This window comes from Natator depressus, chromosome 13, assembly GCF_965152275.1.
Source record: "Natator depressus isolate rNatDep1 chromosome 13, rNatDep2.hap1, whole genome shotgun sequence".
In the NCBI taxonomy this organism is placed as follows: Eukaryota; Metazoa; Chordata; order Testudines; family Cheloniidae; genus Natator; species Natator depressus.
The window spans coordinates 2,308,996-2,330,228 of NC_134246.1; the positions used below are offsets into that span (position 1 = coordinate 2,308,996).

The 21,233-nt window shown below is 44.6% G+C and overlaps 1 protein-coding gene across 2 annotated transcripts in view; it reads right to left on the minus strand.

Annotated features, from left to right (window-relative positions):
- The window catches only part of ASXL1 (ASXL transcriptional regulator 1), a 29,858-nt gene extending 12,409 nt beyond the window's left edge, over positions 1-17,449 (minus strand). The window contains exons 1-5 of one of the 2 annotated variants that reach the window (XM_074969584.1): positions 17,371-17,449; positions 9,006-9,088; positions 5,863-5,971; positions 615-726; positions 88-191 (exon numbers count right to left, since the gene is read on the minus strand). In XM_074969584.1, the coding sequence (XP_074825685.1) occupies positions 88-191; positions 615-726; positions 5,863-5,971; positions 9,006-9,088; positions 17,371-17,430 (468 nt within the window). In that variant the 5' untranslated portion in view covers positions 17,431-17,449. The remainder of the gene's footprint in view (positions 1-87; positions 192-614; positions 727-5,862; positions 5,972-9,005; positions 9,089-17,370) is intronic. The other variant, XM_074969585.1, reaches the window with a different exon arrangement.
- Positions 17,450-21,233: the final 3,784 nt, after the last annotated feature.

Sequence of the window (21,233 nt, forward strand, 5' to 3'; positions counted from 1 at the left end):
TACCACCCAGCCTTCATGTGGCTCTGAGATCTCTCCTCAAGAATAAACACTCCTGGCTTTGCCCCTTGACATTAACCCCACACTCACCCCTACCTGTGAGGTTGCTCTGCAGCTTTCTCTGGAAGTGGAGAGACTCTTACTCTGAGATTCAGTGGAACAGGACGCATTAGAAGAGGTTTCATCAAGAGACACTGGAAGAAAATAACACATGATCAGACCCTGAGGAAGATGCTTATAGTCTAATACAGCGGTTCTCAAACTGTAGGTCGGGACCCCAAAGTGGGTCGCGAGCCTGTTTTAATGGGGTTGCCAGTGCTGGCATTAGACTTGCTGGGACCTGTGGCTGAAGCCCAAGGCCCACCACCCTGGGCTGAAGGTGAAGCCCAAGCCCCAAAGCCTGGGGCTGAAGCCTTTGGGCTTTGGCTCCCTGCCGGGGCCGGTGGGGCTCAGGCTTTGGCTTTGCCCCTGCCCCCCACAGGGCAGTGGGGCTCGAGTGGGCTCAGGCTTTGGTCCCCCCTCCTGAGGTCAGGTAGTAATTTTTGTTGTCAGAACGGGGTCGCGGTGCAATGAAGTTTGAGAACCCTGGTCTAATATTAATATTATTTGACACTTACCATCATTATCACCACTCACAGTGCTGGCTTCATTGGACCCACAGCTTTCTGCATCATCCAGCTCCTCTCCCTCTGCCACAGATAGGTTCCGAGACCACTGCAAGGCATCCTTCTAGAAAGGCCAAACAGAACATGAGTGATTAGAGTCCTTACCTCTGCAGCTTTATGAGCCAGACTGACAGGAATATACATAATCATTGCTACAGTTATACTTCCTCAGGAAGAAACTCTTGAATATAACGTAACCAAATTATGACACTGGGTCATAGGATGTTGTTTTTATTAATCCAATCACTAATCCTGACTATGTTCACAATAATTATAAATAGGGCTGTCGATTAATTGCAGTTAACTCACGCGATTAACTCAAAAAAATTAACTGTGATTAAAAAAATTAATCGCGATTAATCGCACTGTTAATAGAATACCAATTGAAATTTATTAAATATTTTTGGATGTTTATCTACATTTTCAAATATATTGATTTTTATTACAAAACAGAGAATACACAGTGTAGTGCTTACTTTATATTATTTTTTATTACAAATATTTGCACTGTAAAATGATAAACAAAAGAAATAGTATTTTTCAATTCACCTCATACAAGTACTGTAGTGCAATCTCTTTATCCTGAAAGCATAATTACACATTAGAATTTTTTTTTGTTACATAACTGCACTCAAAAAATTAAACGAAGTAAAACTTTAGAGCAGAGGTGGGCAAACTGCAGCCCGCGGGACCGTCCTGCACGGTGCTTGAGCTCCCGGCCAGGGAGTCTAGCCCCCGGGCCCCTCCCCTGCTGTCCCCCCTCCCTCGCAACCTCAGCTCGCCATGCCGCCAGCACTCTGGGTAGCTTGGCTGCAAGCTCCTGCCGGGCAGCGCAGCTGCGAGTGCCGCCAGCCTGCCCCGGTGCTCTAGACTGCGCAGCGGTGTGGCTGGCTCCAGCTGGGCAGCGCGGCTGCCAGTCCTGGTGCTCTGAGCAGCATGGTAAGAGGTCAGGGAGCAGTTGGATAGGCGTGGGAGTCCCAGGGGGCCTGTCAGCAGGTGGGGTTGGGGGTGTGGATAGAGGTCAGGGCAGTCAGGGGACGGGGGGTGTTGGATAAGGGGTGGGGTTCCGGGGGGGTGGGGGTGGTCAGGGGACAAGGAGGGGGTGTGTGTGGATGGGTCGAGGGTTCTGAGGGGGGCAGTCAGGGGGTGGGAAGTGGAAGGGAGCGGATAGGGGGTGGGGGCCAGGTTGTTTAGGGAGGCACAGCCTTCCCTACCTGGCCCTCCATACAGTTTCAGAACCCCGATGTGGCCCTCAGGCCAAAAAGTTTGCCCATTCCTGCTTTAGAGCCTACAAGCCCACTCAGTCCTATTTCTTGTTCAGCCAATTGCTAAGACAAACCAGTTTGTTTACATTTACAGGAGATACTGCTGACTACTTCTTATTTACAATGTCACCTGAAAGAGAGAACAGGCATTCGCATGGCACTTTTGTAGCCAGCATTGCAAGGTATTTATGTGCCAATGTTAAACATTCATTTCAATTCACCTAATACAAGTACTGTAGTGCAATCTCTCTGTCATGAAAGTTGAACTTACAAATGTAGAATTATGTACAAAAATAAAACAATGTAAAACTTTACAACCTACAAGTCCACTCAGTCCTACTTCAGCCAATCTCTCAGACAAACAAGTTTGGTTACAATTTGCAGGAGATAATGCTGCCCACGTCTTGTTTACAATGTCATCTGAAACCGAGAACAGGTGTTCGCATGGCACTGTTGTAACCAGCGTTGCAAGATATTTACGTGTCAGATGCGCTAAAGATTCATATGCCCCTTCATGCTTCGGCCACCATTCCAGAGGACATGCTTCCATGCTGATGATGCTTGTTAAAAAAATAACGTATTAATTAAATTTGTGACTGAACTCCTTGGGGGAGAATTGTACGTCTCCTGTTCTGTTTTACCCACATTCTGCTGTATTTCACGTTATAGCATTCTCTAATGATGACCCAGCACGTTTGTTTTAAGAACATTTTCACTACAGATTTGACAAAATGCAAAGAAGGTACCAATGTGAGATTTCTAAGGATAGATACAGCACTTGACCCAAGGTTTAAGAATCTGAAGTGCCTTCCAAAATCTGAGAGGGATGAGGTGTGGAGCATGCTTTCAGAAGTCTTAAAAGATCAACACTCTGATGTGGAAACTACAGAACCCGAACCACCAAAAAAGAAAATCGACCTTCTGCTGGTGGCATCTGACTCAGATGATGAAAATGAACATGCGTCGGTCCGCTGTTTTGGAACAGAACCTATCATCAGCATGGACGCATGTCTTCTGGAATGGTGGTTGAAGTATGAAGGGACATATGAATCTTTAGCGCATCTGGCACGTAAATATCTTGCAATGCCAGCTACAACAGTGCCATGCAAACACCTGTTCTTGTTTTCAGGTGACATTGTAAACAAGACGTGGGCAGCATTATCTCCTGCAAATTGTAACCAAACTTGTTTGGTTGAAGTAGGACTGAGTGAACTTGTAGGTTCTAAAGTTTTATATTGTTTTAGTTTTGCGTGCAGTTATTTTTGTACATAATTCTACATTTGTAAGTTCAACTTTCATGACAGAGAGATTGCACTACGGTACTTGTATTAGGTGAATTGAAACATACTATTTCTTTTGGTTTTTACAGTGCAAATATTTGTAATCAAAAATAAATATAAAGTGAGCACTGTACACTTTGTATTCTGTGTAGTAACTGAAATCAATATATTTGAAAATGTAGAAAACATCCGAAAATATTTAAACGGTATTCTATTATTGTTTAACAGTGCGATTAATCGCGCAATTTTTTAAAATCATTTGACAGCCCTAATTATAAACCATCAAAAATTTCAAGCAAGAATTAACTTAAAGAATTCATAATCATATAAGTGCCCCCATATCTTTTAACAGTCCAACTATGATGCATTGCACAATGTGCATGTGCAAGAATTATGGAGCTAGAACTCAAGAGCTGTATGAGATAACGCTTGATCTGCAAAGAGAGAAAAACTCATGCATTGATATAACATTTCATATGTACATTAAGGTCTAAAATCCAGTGTTCCAGAGTTAAATTTGCAAAGCAGCAGTGTGTGTGAGCACACAAATGTAAGCAGTGGGAGGAATAACTGCTCTTCCGTTTCTGTGTTAGCAGGCAGTTTTACTTTCTGCTGTCATTACTGCCCTTGCCTTTGCCTAACTGTGGGCCCACTGTCCCACCACTTCCTGGCAGTATCCATTGGTTTTATTCTGATCTCATACCATTTTGCCAACACAGACAGCAGCAGTGCAGACTTTCAGCTTTTACTTGATTTTTTCACCTCCATATTTTAATCCCCTGGGACTTCAATAGATTCAAGCTCCTAATAGAACAGAAGTCAGCACAGTTCATTTTAATTAAATTAACTCGCACACCATCTTTTCAAATAGTAGAACTGTATTACTGGTATGCTCTGTGGACCCTTTTCAGATGTGTAACTCAAACACACTTGAAAAAAATAAAACAGTTTGCTCATATTTGTCCATGCATAACTACTGAGGGTACTTTGTTTAATATTCAGAAAAATTATTCTTTCTTGGGCTGAGAAACTGTGTGACAATATTTAGCCACTTTTTATTCCTAGAGATAAAGAGACAACAGTGTCAAACAGCTGCAGAGATGCCAAACTTGTGATGTTCATTGATTATACAAATGGCAAATTAAAGTATTTTGGAATTCAGTCTATTTTCAAACACAGAATGACACATTAACGTAAGGCATCTTTTGGGGGAAGAGAGAGGTTCAAAGGTGCATTTGAGGAGGTGGGGTGGGAGAGGAGGAACATCTCTGAGACACTAAAAAAATATAGGAGCAGAAGCATTTTTTTTATATTTCAAATTAAAGGGACTGTCAACTTGTACTAAAAAACCTATGTTAGGTAAAGCCTCTTTAAACAGCATGTCTTGACTTTTAAAAAAAAATTCCTTAAACAAAAAATTGATATATTTTTTCCTTTTTCTTGGTTGATGTTTTTAAGAGTCTTTTCAGCACAAAGACAGACAATATGGAGGAGAGAATGAACTATGCAGATTGCTGTCAAACACAGAGTAAACAAACTGAAAAATGATTTTTGGTTAACTTTTTAATTATAGTAATATTAGGTGTTACTTGTAACTATTGTCCGTACAAAACTTTCAGACAAATGTTATCTGTAAGCTGACTGCATCTCTTTGAGATTGGTATCCAATAAGCTCCCGATTACCCGAAAAGCAATGGGTACATGGATTTTATTCAGATAACTGGGAGTTCAGATAATGGAGGGAACAGGAGCCATTCAGCAGCAAGGTGGCCTCCCTTGCAGTCAGGGACTCAACCTTCTCATCTTCCTTACAGTCCTGGCCGGGAAGAGGAAGGGGAAATCTGCTCTTCCCCACTTACTCTCTTCACAGTGGGGCTGCAGAGGGTTCCCTGCCAGTGAAACCTGATTCCTGCAGGTGCAAGGTGCAGGACAAAGCACAGACCCCACAGCCAGGACTCTGCTCTGCCAGATGACTGCAGTCTTCCTTGCGCCTGCAGCAGTGCAGGGAGGCTTCTGCAGCTCCACTGCCATGGCCCTGTTCACTCACTTTCATGACAGCAGGGCTGAACAGGCCTCCCTGCACTGCTACAGGATCCATTAAGCAGCAGAGTGACCTCCCCCACAGCCAGGGGCTTGTCTTCCTCCTCCTTGAGGTCCTGACCAGGAGTATCTACTCTATTATACAAACCTCCACATTATTCAAATCCCTTTCTTGTCTCCCAGCATGAGATACATGGGGGACAAGAAAGAGATTCGGATAATGCAGAGGTTCGGGTAATGGGATTTTGGATGAACGGGAGTATACTGTATAAGGGAAACGTACAGGTTTCATTATTTTGATGATGCTCTATCCTTTATGACTGCATGAACTAAATTCTGACATTCCATGTCCTGGAAGAAGAGAGTTTATCTTGCTTGTGTAATTTAAGAATTATAAAATTTAAAAAACAAATGTATTACATATAGCTTATAGGCACAAGAACCATCACGTATAGAATTATGGATCCCAGAGCCTCTGTTTCGCATGATGTTACCAAGGGCAGTATGCTAAACTCATACAGTGATCACCAGTGATGGATTAACAACAACAGCAATACGTAACAAGTTGACCTCGCACTCTGTCCCCAGCCTGGAAGACAGGAGTTCACAATTCACCTTGAGTGTGAAAAGGCTGATACGTCCAGGCAATTTGTAAAAGAGTCCATCACCTCCCCTTGAATTGGAATGTAGCATGGCATTGAGGCAGGCCAGGGGCGAAGTGCCACTGAAACCAGAGAGAAAAAGGGAGATGAGGATTAGAGTATCTAATTGCCAATTTTTAAATAATACACAAAACCCTACAGCATTTTTTTCTTTTTTTTAAATCAAAGGCAGGTAGCAGAAGGGACGGTGATGAGATTTAAGGTACAGGATCTCAACAAGTCTGAACGCTATTATAGCTTTCCTATCTGAGCTGCTTACCACTAAGGCACATCATAGTGAGATAAGTCTCAGATAATAGGAAAGCAGCACATTATACTAATGTTCAAGCCATTCTAGGTCATTTTTAGAGGTTTATCACTTGAGATATTTTTCTCGCTCTCTCTCTGAATTCTTTGTAGCTGGATTCATGGTACTAAGGAAGCCTTACTTTATAGATGGAGAACCTCAAAAAAACCCTATCAATAAAATGTTTATAAAATCAAGTATTTCTGAAATAGTTTTCTTTCAATATAGATAACACAAAGAGAATACATGTTAGCATAGTGTAACAGAAAGGGTTTAATGGCACTCTTTTTGGATGGCCCTCATAACTCAGTGGTTGTTTGTCATTTGTAAGTAAACCATTCAACCCACACTCATGCTAATGAAACCTTTGTGACACACCACACCATCAGATTTTCCACATAATCACACATGCACATATAAAACATTACCTCTAGAGCCTGCAAGGACGTTATTAAAGCAGTGTAAGAGTTCACTATTACTAAAAGTGAAACTGAAAACTGGTCTAATTGAAATGTTTCAGTCTCAAAAGCTCAAACTATTAAGTCTCAACTTCTCAAACCGAAAACTGGGTTTAGAACAACTTCTCAGTTAATCTTGATTGAGTTTGTTTTTCTGCTGGTTTGCTTTTTGGCATTTCTTTGCAAGCCTTGGAGGTAGCCAAAGTTACCGTGTGTCATTTTATACACCACAGAGAAATCCCAACTCGCTCTCCTGTAAATTACACATCTTTTCCCCATCTGCACTGAACAGAATGCTGCAAGTAAATTACCAGCCACAGGACAAGTTTTAGGAAAGGAAAAGATTAACTTCCCTAATTGAAACAGTAGACAAAAGAGATCGCAAAACATTCATTGGAGCTACAATTTAGCCATGAGACTGGACCCAACATCTCTGCTCTTGCATAAACCACAGGGGATCACTATTTTGCACTTCTTCAGGAAGGCAGCACTCCAACTACTGAGTGTTTCGTAGAATCAGGGTGCATTAGTTCAGAGTGTCCCTTGAGTCATCATGCTACTTCTTTCAGAACTTTAGGTTTTCTTTGCAAGCACCCCATGTAAATATTGAAAACGTTCAATGCTATTTAGCTACACAAGATCACAGCCTTGGTGGGCAGTTTGTATTTTAACACTGGGTCTATGAACAATACTTGATCCTTTCAGTTATACGATAAAGAAAGAAAGCCATCTTTCCCCAAAGCAGAAAATTAACAATTGGGTGAAGGGAAGCAGATATACCTGGAAGGAAATACCAATTTCTAGAAAAATGATTTAGCTCTGAAGGATTTAACTTCACACACGCAGAGAAGCCTGGTTTTAGATACCCATTTTGATAAGTTACCAGTCAAAGTTTGGAAGACAGCAAGAAAATCTGTACTAGTGAAAAGACACCCTGTTACTGCCATTAGTAAAGACAGCATAGTGCTCACAGACCCTAAAATAGTGCAGCTACCTCTCTAGGTAAAAGGACTGATCAAAGAAAGTAGGTCAGTGCAGAGTGAATATCTGATTAAAAGAGAAGGAATATGGAGCTTTTCACTATAAGCCCATCCTTATTCCATTCTCTACATACCACGCTGTGAAATCATCACCCAAGTCCATTCCCACTATAAACCTAGTTGTGAGGAACCCTGAGTATTGAGTGGTGTTCTAACAGCTCTGCTATCAAGGGAACAAAGCATGCTGGCACAGTCCCTCTCTGAACAATGGTAACTCCTACACATTATACCTCTGTCTGTGAAATATGAAGCTTTTCGCTACTCAAATCATCATGATTGTTTCCTAATTTCAGGGATAGTGAGATAAGAAACAAGTTAACAGTCTGAATTGCTTCAGTCCCAAAGGGATTCATTTACCTTCTATAGTTATACAGCAGTTCACCAGTGATGCAAACAACATGGTGGAAGACAGTTCATAAACCAAAAAGAAAAACAGAGCATAGTTAGAACAGCACAGAGTTAAGATCACACATGGGAGTCAATGAATGCTGAACTGCCAAAGATAGCTTGATTTACTGTGTGCAGTCAAACTAGGGAACTTTCATCTTGTAACCCAAGTTAAGGAGTTTGCAGCATGATGGCTAGCAAACATCTACTTCCTTTGACCTACAAAGGTATTTTGTATCTCCTTTCTCCTAGATTCAACAAAAGCAGATGGAAATTCCAGGAAATTAATTTAAGACAACACCTGGGGTTCCATCCAACCCTGTAGTTTCCTACATTCCTGTGCAGGCTCTTCTTCAGGTGATATATGTTCTGAGATCCATATCAAGGGCCACAAAAAATACAGCAGAATTAACACTGTGGTATGGTAGAATATGTAGAAAGAGCAGTATACTTGCGTATATAAGGGAAGCTTCTTACTTGACCCCAGAAAAAGGAGGAGTCTCTGCTCTAGAGGTGAAGCTCTACAGAGGACTGAGTTTGACTCATTACATAAACACAGGCCCAACACTGGAAGACCAGTAGCAGTTATTTATTTGTAGAAGAAACACACAAAGGAGAAGCATTTATATCAGAGACAGACACGTGGTTGGCATTTAGAATATTTTACAAAAATCCTACAACTCCACTGAAAGGCAGAGATCTTCACTCCGTGTTTACAAGAAACTGGAAATCCTCCAGTAGCAATAGTTAAAGAAAAACAGCTAGTATATTCTTACCCCAAATTATTGGGCTACAGAGAGAGAGAGAGAAAAGAAAGGTGGATTAGAGAAAGGACGGCAAACTCCACTAAGTAAATCCAGCCCTTTTTATCCACCTTCCCCCACACTCCACACACTTCATTATAAACAAGAAGATCAATACTGACCTCATTTCCTTTAGTCCCTCAGCCTCTATGACCTGCAGAATCTGTTTCGGGGTCATAGGAGCATCAGAGTAGTTTTCCAACACCTGAAGAGATATAAATACCAAAGTTTCATTCAACATTTTCTATTCTTATTCGCTGAATTGTTTCCTGGGTTGGGATTCAAATATAGGAATATGTCTGCTAAAACTTAATATCTCCACAAGAAAACCTGCTACAAAATTCAGGTTAACCCAAGAGCAGACTACGGTATATATGCATGATCCCTGCACTTTTTCTAGGGCTACAAATGGCTTGCCCTGTTTTGTCATCAGGTCTCTAATTAAGTGTACAATTGTGCAAGTATGGGGAGAAGGGGAGAGTTGGGGAATTAGGCACTGATCCCGCACCATTAAAGTTAATGGATGATTTCCCAGTGACTTTCGTAAACATCAGTCAAAGCCCTTACTGCACACAACCTTTAAAATATATATAAGAATCAAAGGCTTCCACTGAAATAGACATTAACATAGTAGATATAGACTGTTTGCTCTTTGGGGCACAGACTTTCTCTTCATACCTATCTGTTAAGCATCTATCATGTTGGAGTTACAAATAATAATGTCATTACATAAATCAATAGTACAAACTCAGCTGGAACATGGTATTCAGTTCTGATCATCCCATCTCAAGAAGAATACAGAAGAAACAGAGGGGTTTCAGAGACTGGTAATAAGAATGATTAGGGGCACGGAAACATTTTTTGCATGGAAAGATTTAAACAATTGGAACTGTTTGTCTCAGAAAGAAGATGAGTAAGAGAGGATATGACAAAGGTATAAACTAATGAATGGTCTAAAGAATGTAGATGAGGAGCTTCTCTTCATCTGTCTCATAGTACAAGAACAAAGGGACATTTAAGTAAGCTGAAAGATGACAAATTCAAAGTGACAAAATAAAATATTTCTTTACACAATGCTGAATAAGCCTGTGGAACTCTCTGCCACAAAATATCATTGAAGCCAACAACTTAGCAGGATTCAAAAAAGAATTGGGCATTTATATGGATAACAAGAATAACCAGAATTATAATTGTAAATATTAAAAATAACAAAGCTTCAGAAGAGATGTAAACTGTAGTGTTTCAGAGCCGAAGCCAACCTTTAATTATTCAGATTTAAGAGGAAACTTTCCCTAGGGGCAGGTTACTCCATAACTGCCTGCTCTGCAGGAGTTCTTGTACCTTTCTCTGAAGCAACTTATACTGGGCACTGTCAGAGACAGAATACTGGCCTATATGGACCACTAGTCTGATCCAGTATAGCAACTCCAATGTAAAAATACGTTTCACTATATAGCCTAAAGTACCTGAGAGAAGAGGCAACAGATATTCAGTCTGGGATATTCTGCTAGTAATAATTTAATAAATTCCCCTAACTTAATGGCCACAATGACATGCAATTCTGATTTTAGGAGGGACAGTACTTTATACAAGTTGGCAATGCAATTTTGTCTTTCAATTCAACTAGTACAAGTCGTGAGCGAAGAAAATGAATGCCCTTTTTATGTCCGCAACGTCTAGAACTGAGTCACTGCAGCATCATGTCAGGGACCAATGACTGAAGTCTCCACTTGAAAGGTGTAGTAGCAGGACTGTCTGCAAGAAAACAGTGCAGGTCACCATCTCTATCACCCCCACTTCCCAGCCTCCTAAAGGAAAGAAAAAGTCCAAACTGAATGACACACTCCAGTGTTGTACTGCAATTAAAAGTCTACCTACACTTCTCAAGAAAAGCAAAACCAAATCATATCCACCATGTCACATTTAAGTATCTGAAAATAATACACAAAGCACTATAGCATTAGCCTGCCAGGGGACTGGAAGTTTGGAATTGTGAAAGCCATGGTTAAATGCAATGAAAGCCCAAGAAATAAGAACATAAGAATGGCCATACTGGGTCAGACCAATGGTCCATCTATAGCCCAGTATCCTGTCTTCCGACAGTGGCCAGTGTCAGAAGCTTCAGAGGGAAAACAAGGCAATTTTCAAGCGATCCACCCCTGGTCATCCAGTCTCAGCTTGGGGCAGTTACAGGTTTAGGGACACCCAGGGTATGGGGTTGTATCCTTGGCCTTTTTGGCTAACAGCCATTGATGCACCTATCCCCCATGAATTTTTCTACTTCTTTTTTGAACTCAGTTCTAGTTTTCGCCTTCCCAAATTCCCTGGCAATGAGTTCCACAGGTTGAATGTGTGCTGTGTGAAAAAGTACTTCCTTATGTTTGTTCTAAACCTGTTGCCTATGAATTTCATTGAGTGACCCTAGGTTTTGTGTTATGTGAAGGGGCAAATAACACTTCCTTATTCACTTTCTCCACACTATTCATCACTTTGTAGACCTCTGTCATATCCCCCCTTAGCTGTCTCTTCTCTAAGCGCAACAGTCCCAGTCTTTTTAATCTCTCTTCGTATGGCAGTCGTTCCATACCCCTAAACAGTTTTGTTGCCCTTCTCTGCACCTTTTCCAATTCTAATACATTTTTGAGATGGGACGGCCAGAACTGCAAGCAGTATGATAACCTATATTTAAATGGAATAAACCATTTTTATTTGGAGGCAGTACAGCTCTACTACAGTCTCCTGCACTGATCAAGTTTTCTTTGGGGTACAATAATTCAGTGCCATCATCAGACACTGTCACCCTTCATCACCCAAATGAAATGGGCATCTGATGTGGACAACACATCACTCAACAGTCAAATGTGAGAGGCACGAAATGGAACATTCATGTTTCCCAAATCAAGAAAAACCTTCACGGCCCATAATGCATCTGGAAAACACTGAACTCAATGACAACCAAATAAAACACAGCCCACAATGGAGAATGAGTGAATACTTACTGCCAGAAACAAAAAGCCCTGCTCAGAACAGTTCCTAGCCCCCAACTGTATCAGATGTATGACTACTTTTAAGTGTTAGAGCTGGAAGAGAAAGTATCCAACAAGATTCTCTCTCATTCCTTCACCTACCCTGAAAGGCCCTGTATGCACTGAAGCAACACCTCCTCTGGCTGATTATGGCAGGATATCGTGGCTCCATTAGGAACCTATTAATGCAGTATTGAGCACTGGCCAGAAGGAATAGCTTGGGGGTTCTCAAACTGGGGGGCAGCACCCCTCAGGGGGTCGCAAGGTTATTACATGGGGGATCGCAGATGTCAGGCTCCACCCCAAACCCACTTCGCCTCCAGCATTTATAATGGTGTTAAATATATTTTAAAGTGTTTTTAATTTATAAAGGGGGTCGCACTCAGAGGCTTCCTATGTGAAAGGGGTCACCAGCACAAAAGTTTGAGTACCACTGGGATAAGACAACACTTACCACAGAAATTGAATGTGTTGTTTGTAATATTTCCATTTCCTGCCTTTCCAAAGACCCTAACTGTGAACCTTTATGCTACTCTTCCAATTACCCTGCTACTAGACTAGTAATATAATCCTCAGAACACCTGTTCAATATTCCCTGTGGCTCGATGTACTACACTGAATCTCAAAATTCTGTTTAAAAAAAAAAAAAAAAAAGGTATGTGCAAAGAATTCACTCCACAGGACTAGAAGCTGCAAAAAGTTCTTTTCCTTCTCATCCATGGAGGCATCTAGCAGAATAAAAAATGTAACAGAGTCAAATTAAAAGCACTTTGACAGGGGTGTGGTAAAGCCTAGTACTAAACAAACATCTATTTTTAATGGATTTAAGATCAGCTTGAAAGGAGCCCCACAACCCAGAACAGCTAGGAAAGGCTTGGTCTCCCTAAGAGGATAATCTGGTATGAGGTTGAGCCAATGACAAACCAGAAATAGAACAAAGATGAAGCTGGGGTTTAGAGACCTCATACACTTAATGCACATAGGGAGAGGCCCCAACCATGAGGAAGGTAACAAATGACATCCATGAAGAGATTCACTGGTAGACCAGATGCCAGTGAGGATTAACTAACATGGGTGCTATGCCATTAAATTACTACTGATGAGTTGCCAAAGTAGATGAGTTGCAGACTTACTTTTTGGACAGCCAATAAGCAGTGAGTTATCACAGAGTTTAGTGTGTTGGGTGGTGAGAAAAATTATGCAAGCAGACTTAGCACTGGTCTACACTAGAAAGTTAAGTTGATCTAGCTACATTACTCAGAGGGTATGAAAAATTCACACACTCCCCCAAGAAATGTAAATTAAGCTGACCTAAGCCCCAATGTAGACAGTACTAGGTCAATGGAAGAATTTTTCCTTCAACCTAGATACCTCCTCTCAGAGAGGTGGATTTACTACAGCGATGGAAGAACCCCTTCCTTCGCTATAATAAGTGTCTACACTACAGTGGCACAGCTGTAGCATTTCTAGTGCACATATAACCTTAGTCTTTTCCCCACACTGGGGCTGCTCTGCTGGCTGGTGACCCAAAGTGCCTACATTCAAGTATTCCACCCACAAGACTAGGAGCCACACAGGAGCTGCGGGCTGAAGCACTTCTGAGCATGAACCTGGCACTAGTTTTTTTCCAGCTGCAACTTTTAGCTTGAAGAGCAGGAGAAGAGCGAAAGTCAAAGTCAAGTGAGCTCAAAAATAATAATCTTCACACAAAGGACAATGCAAGCTACCAGAAGGCAGACATTCTAGTCTGAATAGGTTATATAGCAAAGTACTTCTTCATACTACACACAGCGAACCTGTGGAATTCGTTGCAAAGGGACGTTATGAAGGCCAAAATTATAACTGGGTTCCAAAAAGATTTAGGTAAATTCATGGAGGAAAGATCCATCAATGCCTATTAGCCAAGATGGTCATGGATGCAACCCCATGCTCTGAGTGTCCCTAAGACTCCAACGGCCAGAGGCTGGGACTGGACAACAGGGGATAGATCACGCAATAACTGCCCTGTCCTGTTCTTTCCCTCTGAAGCATATGGCATTGGCCACTATCAAAAGCCAGGATATAGGGCTAAATGGACCATTGGCCATACTGCGTCAGAACATTCTCATGTTTTCTTTGTTGGTCAGCCCTGGGAATCTCCTCTTGCGTGCAAGCAAGTCCTATTCAGAAAAAGCTAGAATAACTACTAGAATCCACTGGACGCTAAGCCAAATCGGATGGACCCAAGACAATTGTCCAGCTCTTATTAAATGTCTACATGATCTGGTACATAACCTTGATTCATAAAATACATAACAAAAAACCCCAAGATGCATTTATTTATTATTTATATAGATGCCAATATACTACACACAAAGTATGCTCTTGTGCCAGTAAATCAATGATCAAGTGCCTTTGGCCCAAACAGAGCTGAGAAGAAAAACTATCTAATCCACTAGTATACATATGGAGATGGCAGGATCACTGTGCCTCCCCTAGTCACTTACATCCACGGATTTTATTTTTTAAAAGTTTATTGTGAAGAAATTTTGGTTCCTGGAGGAAAAAACAAAACAAAACAAACGTTTTCCAATCAGCATTAAAAGTAGATAGCAGCAACAATCAGCACAATAAAGCATGCAAAAAGCTGAGTGTGCCATTTGCAACGTGACTATTCTCCCACTCCAACAGAGTTGAAATGGAGAGTGTTATGAACTGAGTTAAGGGGCTGGATATTAAAGGCACCAACTGTTCAGACAACAGTTGAAGAGTTCAATCTCCACTTGGATCAACTGGCCCATATTCCCATCTTTTCCTCCTCTTTTAAAAATTTTAGTTTGATTCTAGTTTCTTGGTGGGTTTATATTTTCTTATTTGGTACAGACTTTTTAAAAGTTTGTTTCCATTTTAGATTTTACAGTTGACCTCTGGATTCCAGATTAAGATCTGGCTTTAGTTCTTTTATAAAAGACAGGTTTCTCCCACATGGTGATAGGCAACAGAATACAGGCGAGTCTCATCTTACGCGCATTTAACACGCATGAATTCAGCTTTGCGCGGTTGGCAAAAATAAACAAACAAAAAAGAGAAAAATAACAATTTAAATACTGTACCTGTAGTGTGGGCGATTCCGCCCACCCTTACATTCAATGTAATTTTGACTATACGCAATTTTCGCTTTACGCACTGACTGCAGAACGTAACCCCAGCTTAAGTTGAGACTTGCCTGTACAGCAGGGCTCCAATAGGATGGTATTAATGGACATAAGTAATGGTGTTCCTAGCCTCTTTTTACCAGAAGCTGGGAATGGGTGATAGGGGATGGATTGCTTGATGATTACCTGTTCTGTTCATTCCCTCTGTGGCACCCAGCATTGGCCACTGTAGGAAGACAGGATACTGGGCTAGATGGACCTCTGGTGTGACCCAATATGGCCGTTACGTTCTTATAACCAAAGCAGGTATTTATTCTAGAAATCTGCCGCTTGAATGAATGGAATTTTTAAAAAACTGATGAAAATACATGCCACAAGATTAACCACACACATACCAGATTTGTTACCAAGAACATGCTTATGACCAAATGAAAATGTTGACCATGAAGACACTAAACAAGTAAAGCCCTTTGGTAGACAGGAGGGATATTTGTGTTTTCATGTACGCTTGAACACCATAGCCTTTACAATACCTAGTTTCCCCATACTAGTGGTGTCAGGGAGAAGCTTGTTGCCATGAAGGAAATTCCTGACAGTAACGTTTTCTGGACCTCAAGCTATGATCCCTTCCAAGGAGGTTTAAATAAATCTAAGAAGGGAAAGCAGAATAAGAAGTAGGACCTGACAAAACTGAGAATGGTTACTATACTACTGCCCGGACTTTGCTGACCTGTAAGTAAAATTGAACCAAGCAGAAAAATTAAAGGCTCTCTAACAAACAGTACCATTTTCTACAGTGAAGAAATCACCTCAGACCTTGTCAATGCCTCGTCAGACTATCTATTCATACCATTTGAGAAGATACTGTAAGACAGATACTGAGAAATCTAAGCAATGCTTACAAACTGCTGAAGGCCTCTCCAGAAAAATGCCTTATCCAACCACCATAAATGGGGTGTGTTGTCACACCTTTCTAAAAGAGAAAATCCTCCTCTTTCCATGGTTAAAGGAGAATCTTTTTCTAGAAGACCCATTCCCTCCCCTTGGTAATATGTGAGAGAGCATATGAAAGGACCTGTTTCTCACCCTCTCTGAGAGAAGCCCCCACAAACCTGGCAATCTGGAAGGGAGAAATATCTGACAGTAGACCCTTCCCCCATGTAATATGACAGTCTCTCAAGATGATACTGTCGAGGTAAAATATCAGAGAGGTAGACACGTTTGCCACTTTTACAGATCCAGACTAAGAGTGCTGTGGCACCTTATAGACTAACAGACGTACTGGAGCATAAGCTTTCGTGGGTGAATACCCACTTCGTTGGATGCATGTAGTCATGCATGCATCCGACGAAGTGGGTATTTGCCCACAAAAGCTTATGCTCCAATACATTTGTTAGTCTATAAGGTGCCACAGGACTCTTTGCAACTATCGAGATAGTGTTTCTGGAAGCACTCCTGTAGTTTGGAATGAAGACCCTGCTGGCAGCACAGAGTGTGCATGTGTTAGGACTAGAATCATTCCCTTTCTTCCTCCCAATAATATACAGAGAAAAGAGGCTAGTAATTTATCTCTCTCTCTTGAGGGATGGAGGTGGAAAAAGGAGCGGGCAGAGTTGTAATGGTGGGAGCTGTGACTCTCCACCTTTCTACAGAGGAAGTCATGCTGTGATTATGTTGGGCTGGATGTGTGGGGGGGTGTTGTGCTCTAGAAGCAGCCTCCTCTCTTTCCCATCTCATACTGAAGATGGGGAGAAGGTTGCTCTCTCTCTCTCTTTTCTTGTATGGGAGAAGCAATGTCCAGATTGGGTGGGAGGGGGATGTTGGCCTCTCTGCAGGATCCTTGGCGCAGGGACCAGCTCTTTATTTTGTTTGCACAGCACCTAGCATGCACAAAGGGGTCCTGGTCCAGGATGGGGACTCCTAGGCACGACAGCAACACAGATAACGCTAAGCAGCGTCAGGAGGTGTCTCTCAGCTCCCTTGGAGCCAGGCCCCTTCTACTCACAGGGTGGGGTGTCCCCCCCTGCGCCCAACCCCCCTGGAGCGGCCACTGCCCTGGCTGCACTGGGGAGCCCCCCAGCGTGCCCGGGCCCCTCTCTGGGAGACATCCCATCTTCCCTCCGGGGGGGGGGGTGCACCTCGCCCCGAGGGAAGGCGATCTCCGCCCTCTCCCCATTGTACACCGGGGTCCGTCTCCTCACAACCCTTCCCGCAGGGCCCCTCCCTGCCCAGCACGGGCCCCGCTAGTCACGGGGGCAGGGTGTTTCCCCAGCCCCTGCCACCGCGGGGCCTCCCCGCCCCCCTTCCTGGGGGGATCTCCCCCTCACCAGGCGGGCGGCCTCAGCCCACGTGCGCTCCTTCTTCCTCCGCTGCTTCATCTCCTTCATCTTCCTCCTGCTCCGGGCTGAGGTGGGGGGGCCGGGGCGCGGGCACGCGGGCCGGGGTTCGGAGGCGGGAGCGCGCGGTGCGGGTGCGGACCGTTAGCCGGGGGGCGGGGCTGGCGCGCGGCCGGCGGGCAGGGAAAACGCGAGGCAAGGGGAGGGGTAGCTCCCGGGCGCTATGGAATGCAGCAGCAGTGGCGGCTCAGGCCCGACATAACAACGGGGTCAAAGGGCTCCGAGGTGGAGGGGGAGGGACCTCCTCAACGGTGGCCTCGGCAGGACAATCCAACCCCCGCGCTCGGCTCTGGCAGGGGGAAGAGGCGGGGAGCTTTTCCGTTTGAAGGAAAACAACCCGCAGGGTCTGATGGGAATTGTAGTCCCACCGCGGCCCGGCGCGAACGGCGAACGGGCCGCTCCAGCCCCGAGACTACACCTCCCAGCAGGCTCTCCGGCACCAGGCGGCCGAGGCCCGGCGTGCCGGTGACGGAAGCACGCTGGGCTTGAGCCGTGGTTGCCCTGCCCACGTTGGCTGACAGGGCCGGGCCCGGCTTCCATGCCCGGGGGCGGCCATTGTCCCCACACGCCGATGGGGGGTCCGGCAGCCCCGCAGGCCCCTTCTCCAGCCGCTGCCTCCCCTGACCCCGGGATCTCGTAGGAGCCACCCCAGGCCTCAGTACCGACACCCTCCCCCCACCCAGAGCCATTCACCCCCGTGTGACCACCCCCCCAGAGCCATACACCTCCCCCCACTCAGAGCCATTCACCCCCGTGTGACCACCACCCCAGAGCCATACACCTCCCCCCACTCAGAGCCATTCACCCCCGTGTGAACCCCCCCCAGAGCCATACACCTCCCCCCACTCAGAGCCATTCACCCCCGTGTGAACCCCCCCCAGAGCCATACACCTCCCCCCACTCAGAGCCATTCACCCCCGTGTGACCACCCCCCCAGAGCCATACACCTCCCCCCACTCAGAGCCATTCACCCCCGTGTGAACCCCCCCCAGAGCCATTCACCCCTGTCTGAACAGCCCCCCCCCGGACCATTCACCCCCGTGTGAACAACCCCCCCCGCACCCAGAGCCATTCACCCCCGTGTAACCACCCCCCCAGAGCCATACACCTCCCCCCACTCAGAGCCATTCACCCCCGTGTGAACAACCCCCCCCCACCCAGAGCCATTCACCCCCGTGGGACCACCCCCCCCAGAGCCATACACCTCCCCCCACTCAGAGCCATTCACCCCCGTGTGAACTCCCCCCCCACCCAGAGCCATACACCCCCGTCTGAACAGCCCCCCCCAGGGCCATTCACCCCCGTGTGACCACCCCCAGCCCAGGGCCATTCACCCCCGTGTGACCACCCCCCCCCGAGCCATACACCTCCCCCCACTCAGAGCCATTCACCCCCGTGTGACCACCCCCCCAGAGCCATATACCTCCCCCCACTCAGAGCCATTCACCCCCGTGTGACCACCCCCCCCCAGAGCCATACACCTCCCCCCACTCAGAGCCATTCACCCCCGCCTGAACAGCCCCCCCCCCAGGGCCATTCACCCCCGTGTAACCACCCCCCCCAGAGCCATACACTTCCCCCCGCTCAGAGCCATTCACCCCCGTGTAACCACCCCCCCAGAGCCATACACTTCCCCCCGCTCAGAGCCATTCACCCCCGTGTAACCACCCCCCCAGAGCCATACACTTCCCCCCACTCAGAGCCATTCACCCCCGTCTGAACAACCCCCCCCGCACCCAGAGCCATTCACCCCCGTGTGAACAACCCCCCCCGCACCCAGAGCCATTCACCCCCGTGTGAACAACCCCCCCAGAGCCATACACTTCCCCCCGCTCAGAGCCATTCACCCCCGTGTAACCACCCCCCCAGAGCCATACACCTCCCCCCACTCAGAGCCATCCACCCCCCCCAGAGCCATACACCTCCCCCCACTCAGAGCCATTCACCCCTGTGTGAACACCCTCCCCCCTAACCCAGGGCCATTCACCCCCGTGTGAACAACCCCCCCCCACCCAGAGCCATTCACCCCTGTGTGAACACCCTCCCCCTTTTTATGCTTCTAACTTCTGTTTATATCAATATAAGTTAGGAGCCTAAATACCTTTGTAGAGCTGGGTCTTACTGCTGAGCGTGTGTAGTGAGAGAGGCTTGAAGAAAATGAATGCTTAGGGTTTTTCTGTTGGAGCTTTTTTTTTTTTTTTTTGGACACAGGTCCCTCACCATGCCATGTCATAAAATACCTGAGGAACAGAACACCAGGCTTCATGTAATAAATTAAATAAATAGAATGACAGTGGTTTTTTCCCAACCAAAATACTAAACTTTCATTAGAGACCATATAGTGACTTATATGAAATGAGCTTAGTGGTCTCACTCCATTTTCCAGATGTTTACATCACAAAAACCTCCACCATAATTACCACTAACTGGATCCCTTTTTTTCACTCAGCAGAAAGGACAAAAGGACTAACCTACCCTTTCAGCCCCACAAGTGGTCTCTCCAAGGTAGAGGTGAGCCACATTTGCGGGGAGGGGAACGAGGACTTTGTGCTGCTATGGCTTGAACTATACAAATTCTGTTAATAACAAGAGTATGCTATTCTCTGGGGCTACCTGTCACAATGACATTTACATTCCATTGTTATAACAGGCTAGCTTCTGCAGACACTTTCTAATAGAATGAGGGCCTGGTGTTTTACAGCCACCTAAGGATTTGTGAACATTGCAATGATTTATAAATTCATTTAAGAATGAAGAAAGGACACGTTTTGGTAGATACAATAAATCTGATTGATTTTATTACATATCTTACTTTAGGATCACTTTTACATTCCTAGCCAAAAGAGAGGATACAAATAAATATAAGTTGTAAAACCTATTGACAGAACTAGGGACGTTCATTGTCTACAGGTCGCCAAAGAAAAGGTCAAGATCAGTGTAAGACCAAGGAGTGAAATCTCACAAAGACAGTTGTGCCCACAAGCATCCTTGGGCATTTCATTCCAGAAACTAGAGAAACTGGGCTGAGGAGGGTAAGGTATTAAGTGCCTAGATCATAGGGAGCTAAATGACCACTGCACGGTGCAGAGCAGCCAGGCACCACTGTTCTTGTTCAGTTCCAGCTGAGCATCTGATTATGGCTTATGCATTGTGCACATATGTTCTTCTCATTTGTCTATGTGTTTAACACTGTAGAAAGAAAGCCACAAGAATCACTTCTTCCCCTTTTAAGGCCTGGTTGTATGGTCAGATATCAGAAATTAAAAGACAGGACAGATAAAATATCCAGATTTACAGGAATCAGTGCTTCTCTGAAACTTGGCAATGAATCTAGACACAGTGAGAAAGTTCTACAGCTAGAGAGTTCTGTATTAAACCAAAAGTCTGTATATTGCATCATTACAGTTCAAAAGGTCATCACAGAGGTATATGTTCTATAAGATTCAAGCAGCATGCAAATCTTTCAACAAAGGGCTATCAGACCTATATTAAGAATGTTAAGTGCTGTAATTCCTGTGTGTTCGGTTTCATGTGGGAATTGACTCTGGGACAGAAAAGCTACCTTTACTGCATGTAACTTGAAAAATAAAATCATATCCAATTATACAGAGCAGAGCAAAGAGGAGGAGGATTTTAAACAGTCCTCTGAAGAAACTGATTGTGTACACTCTCCCAGGGTCTCTTCCAGGAACTTGGTGGATTTCCTGTCTTCTTTGGCTGTTAACCTGCAGGAAGCCCAGATGGTTCAGATCGTACCCACATGCAGCAGAGAGAGACAAGCCTGGCAGGATAAC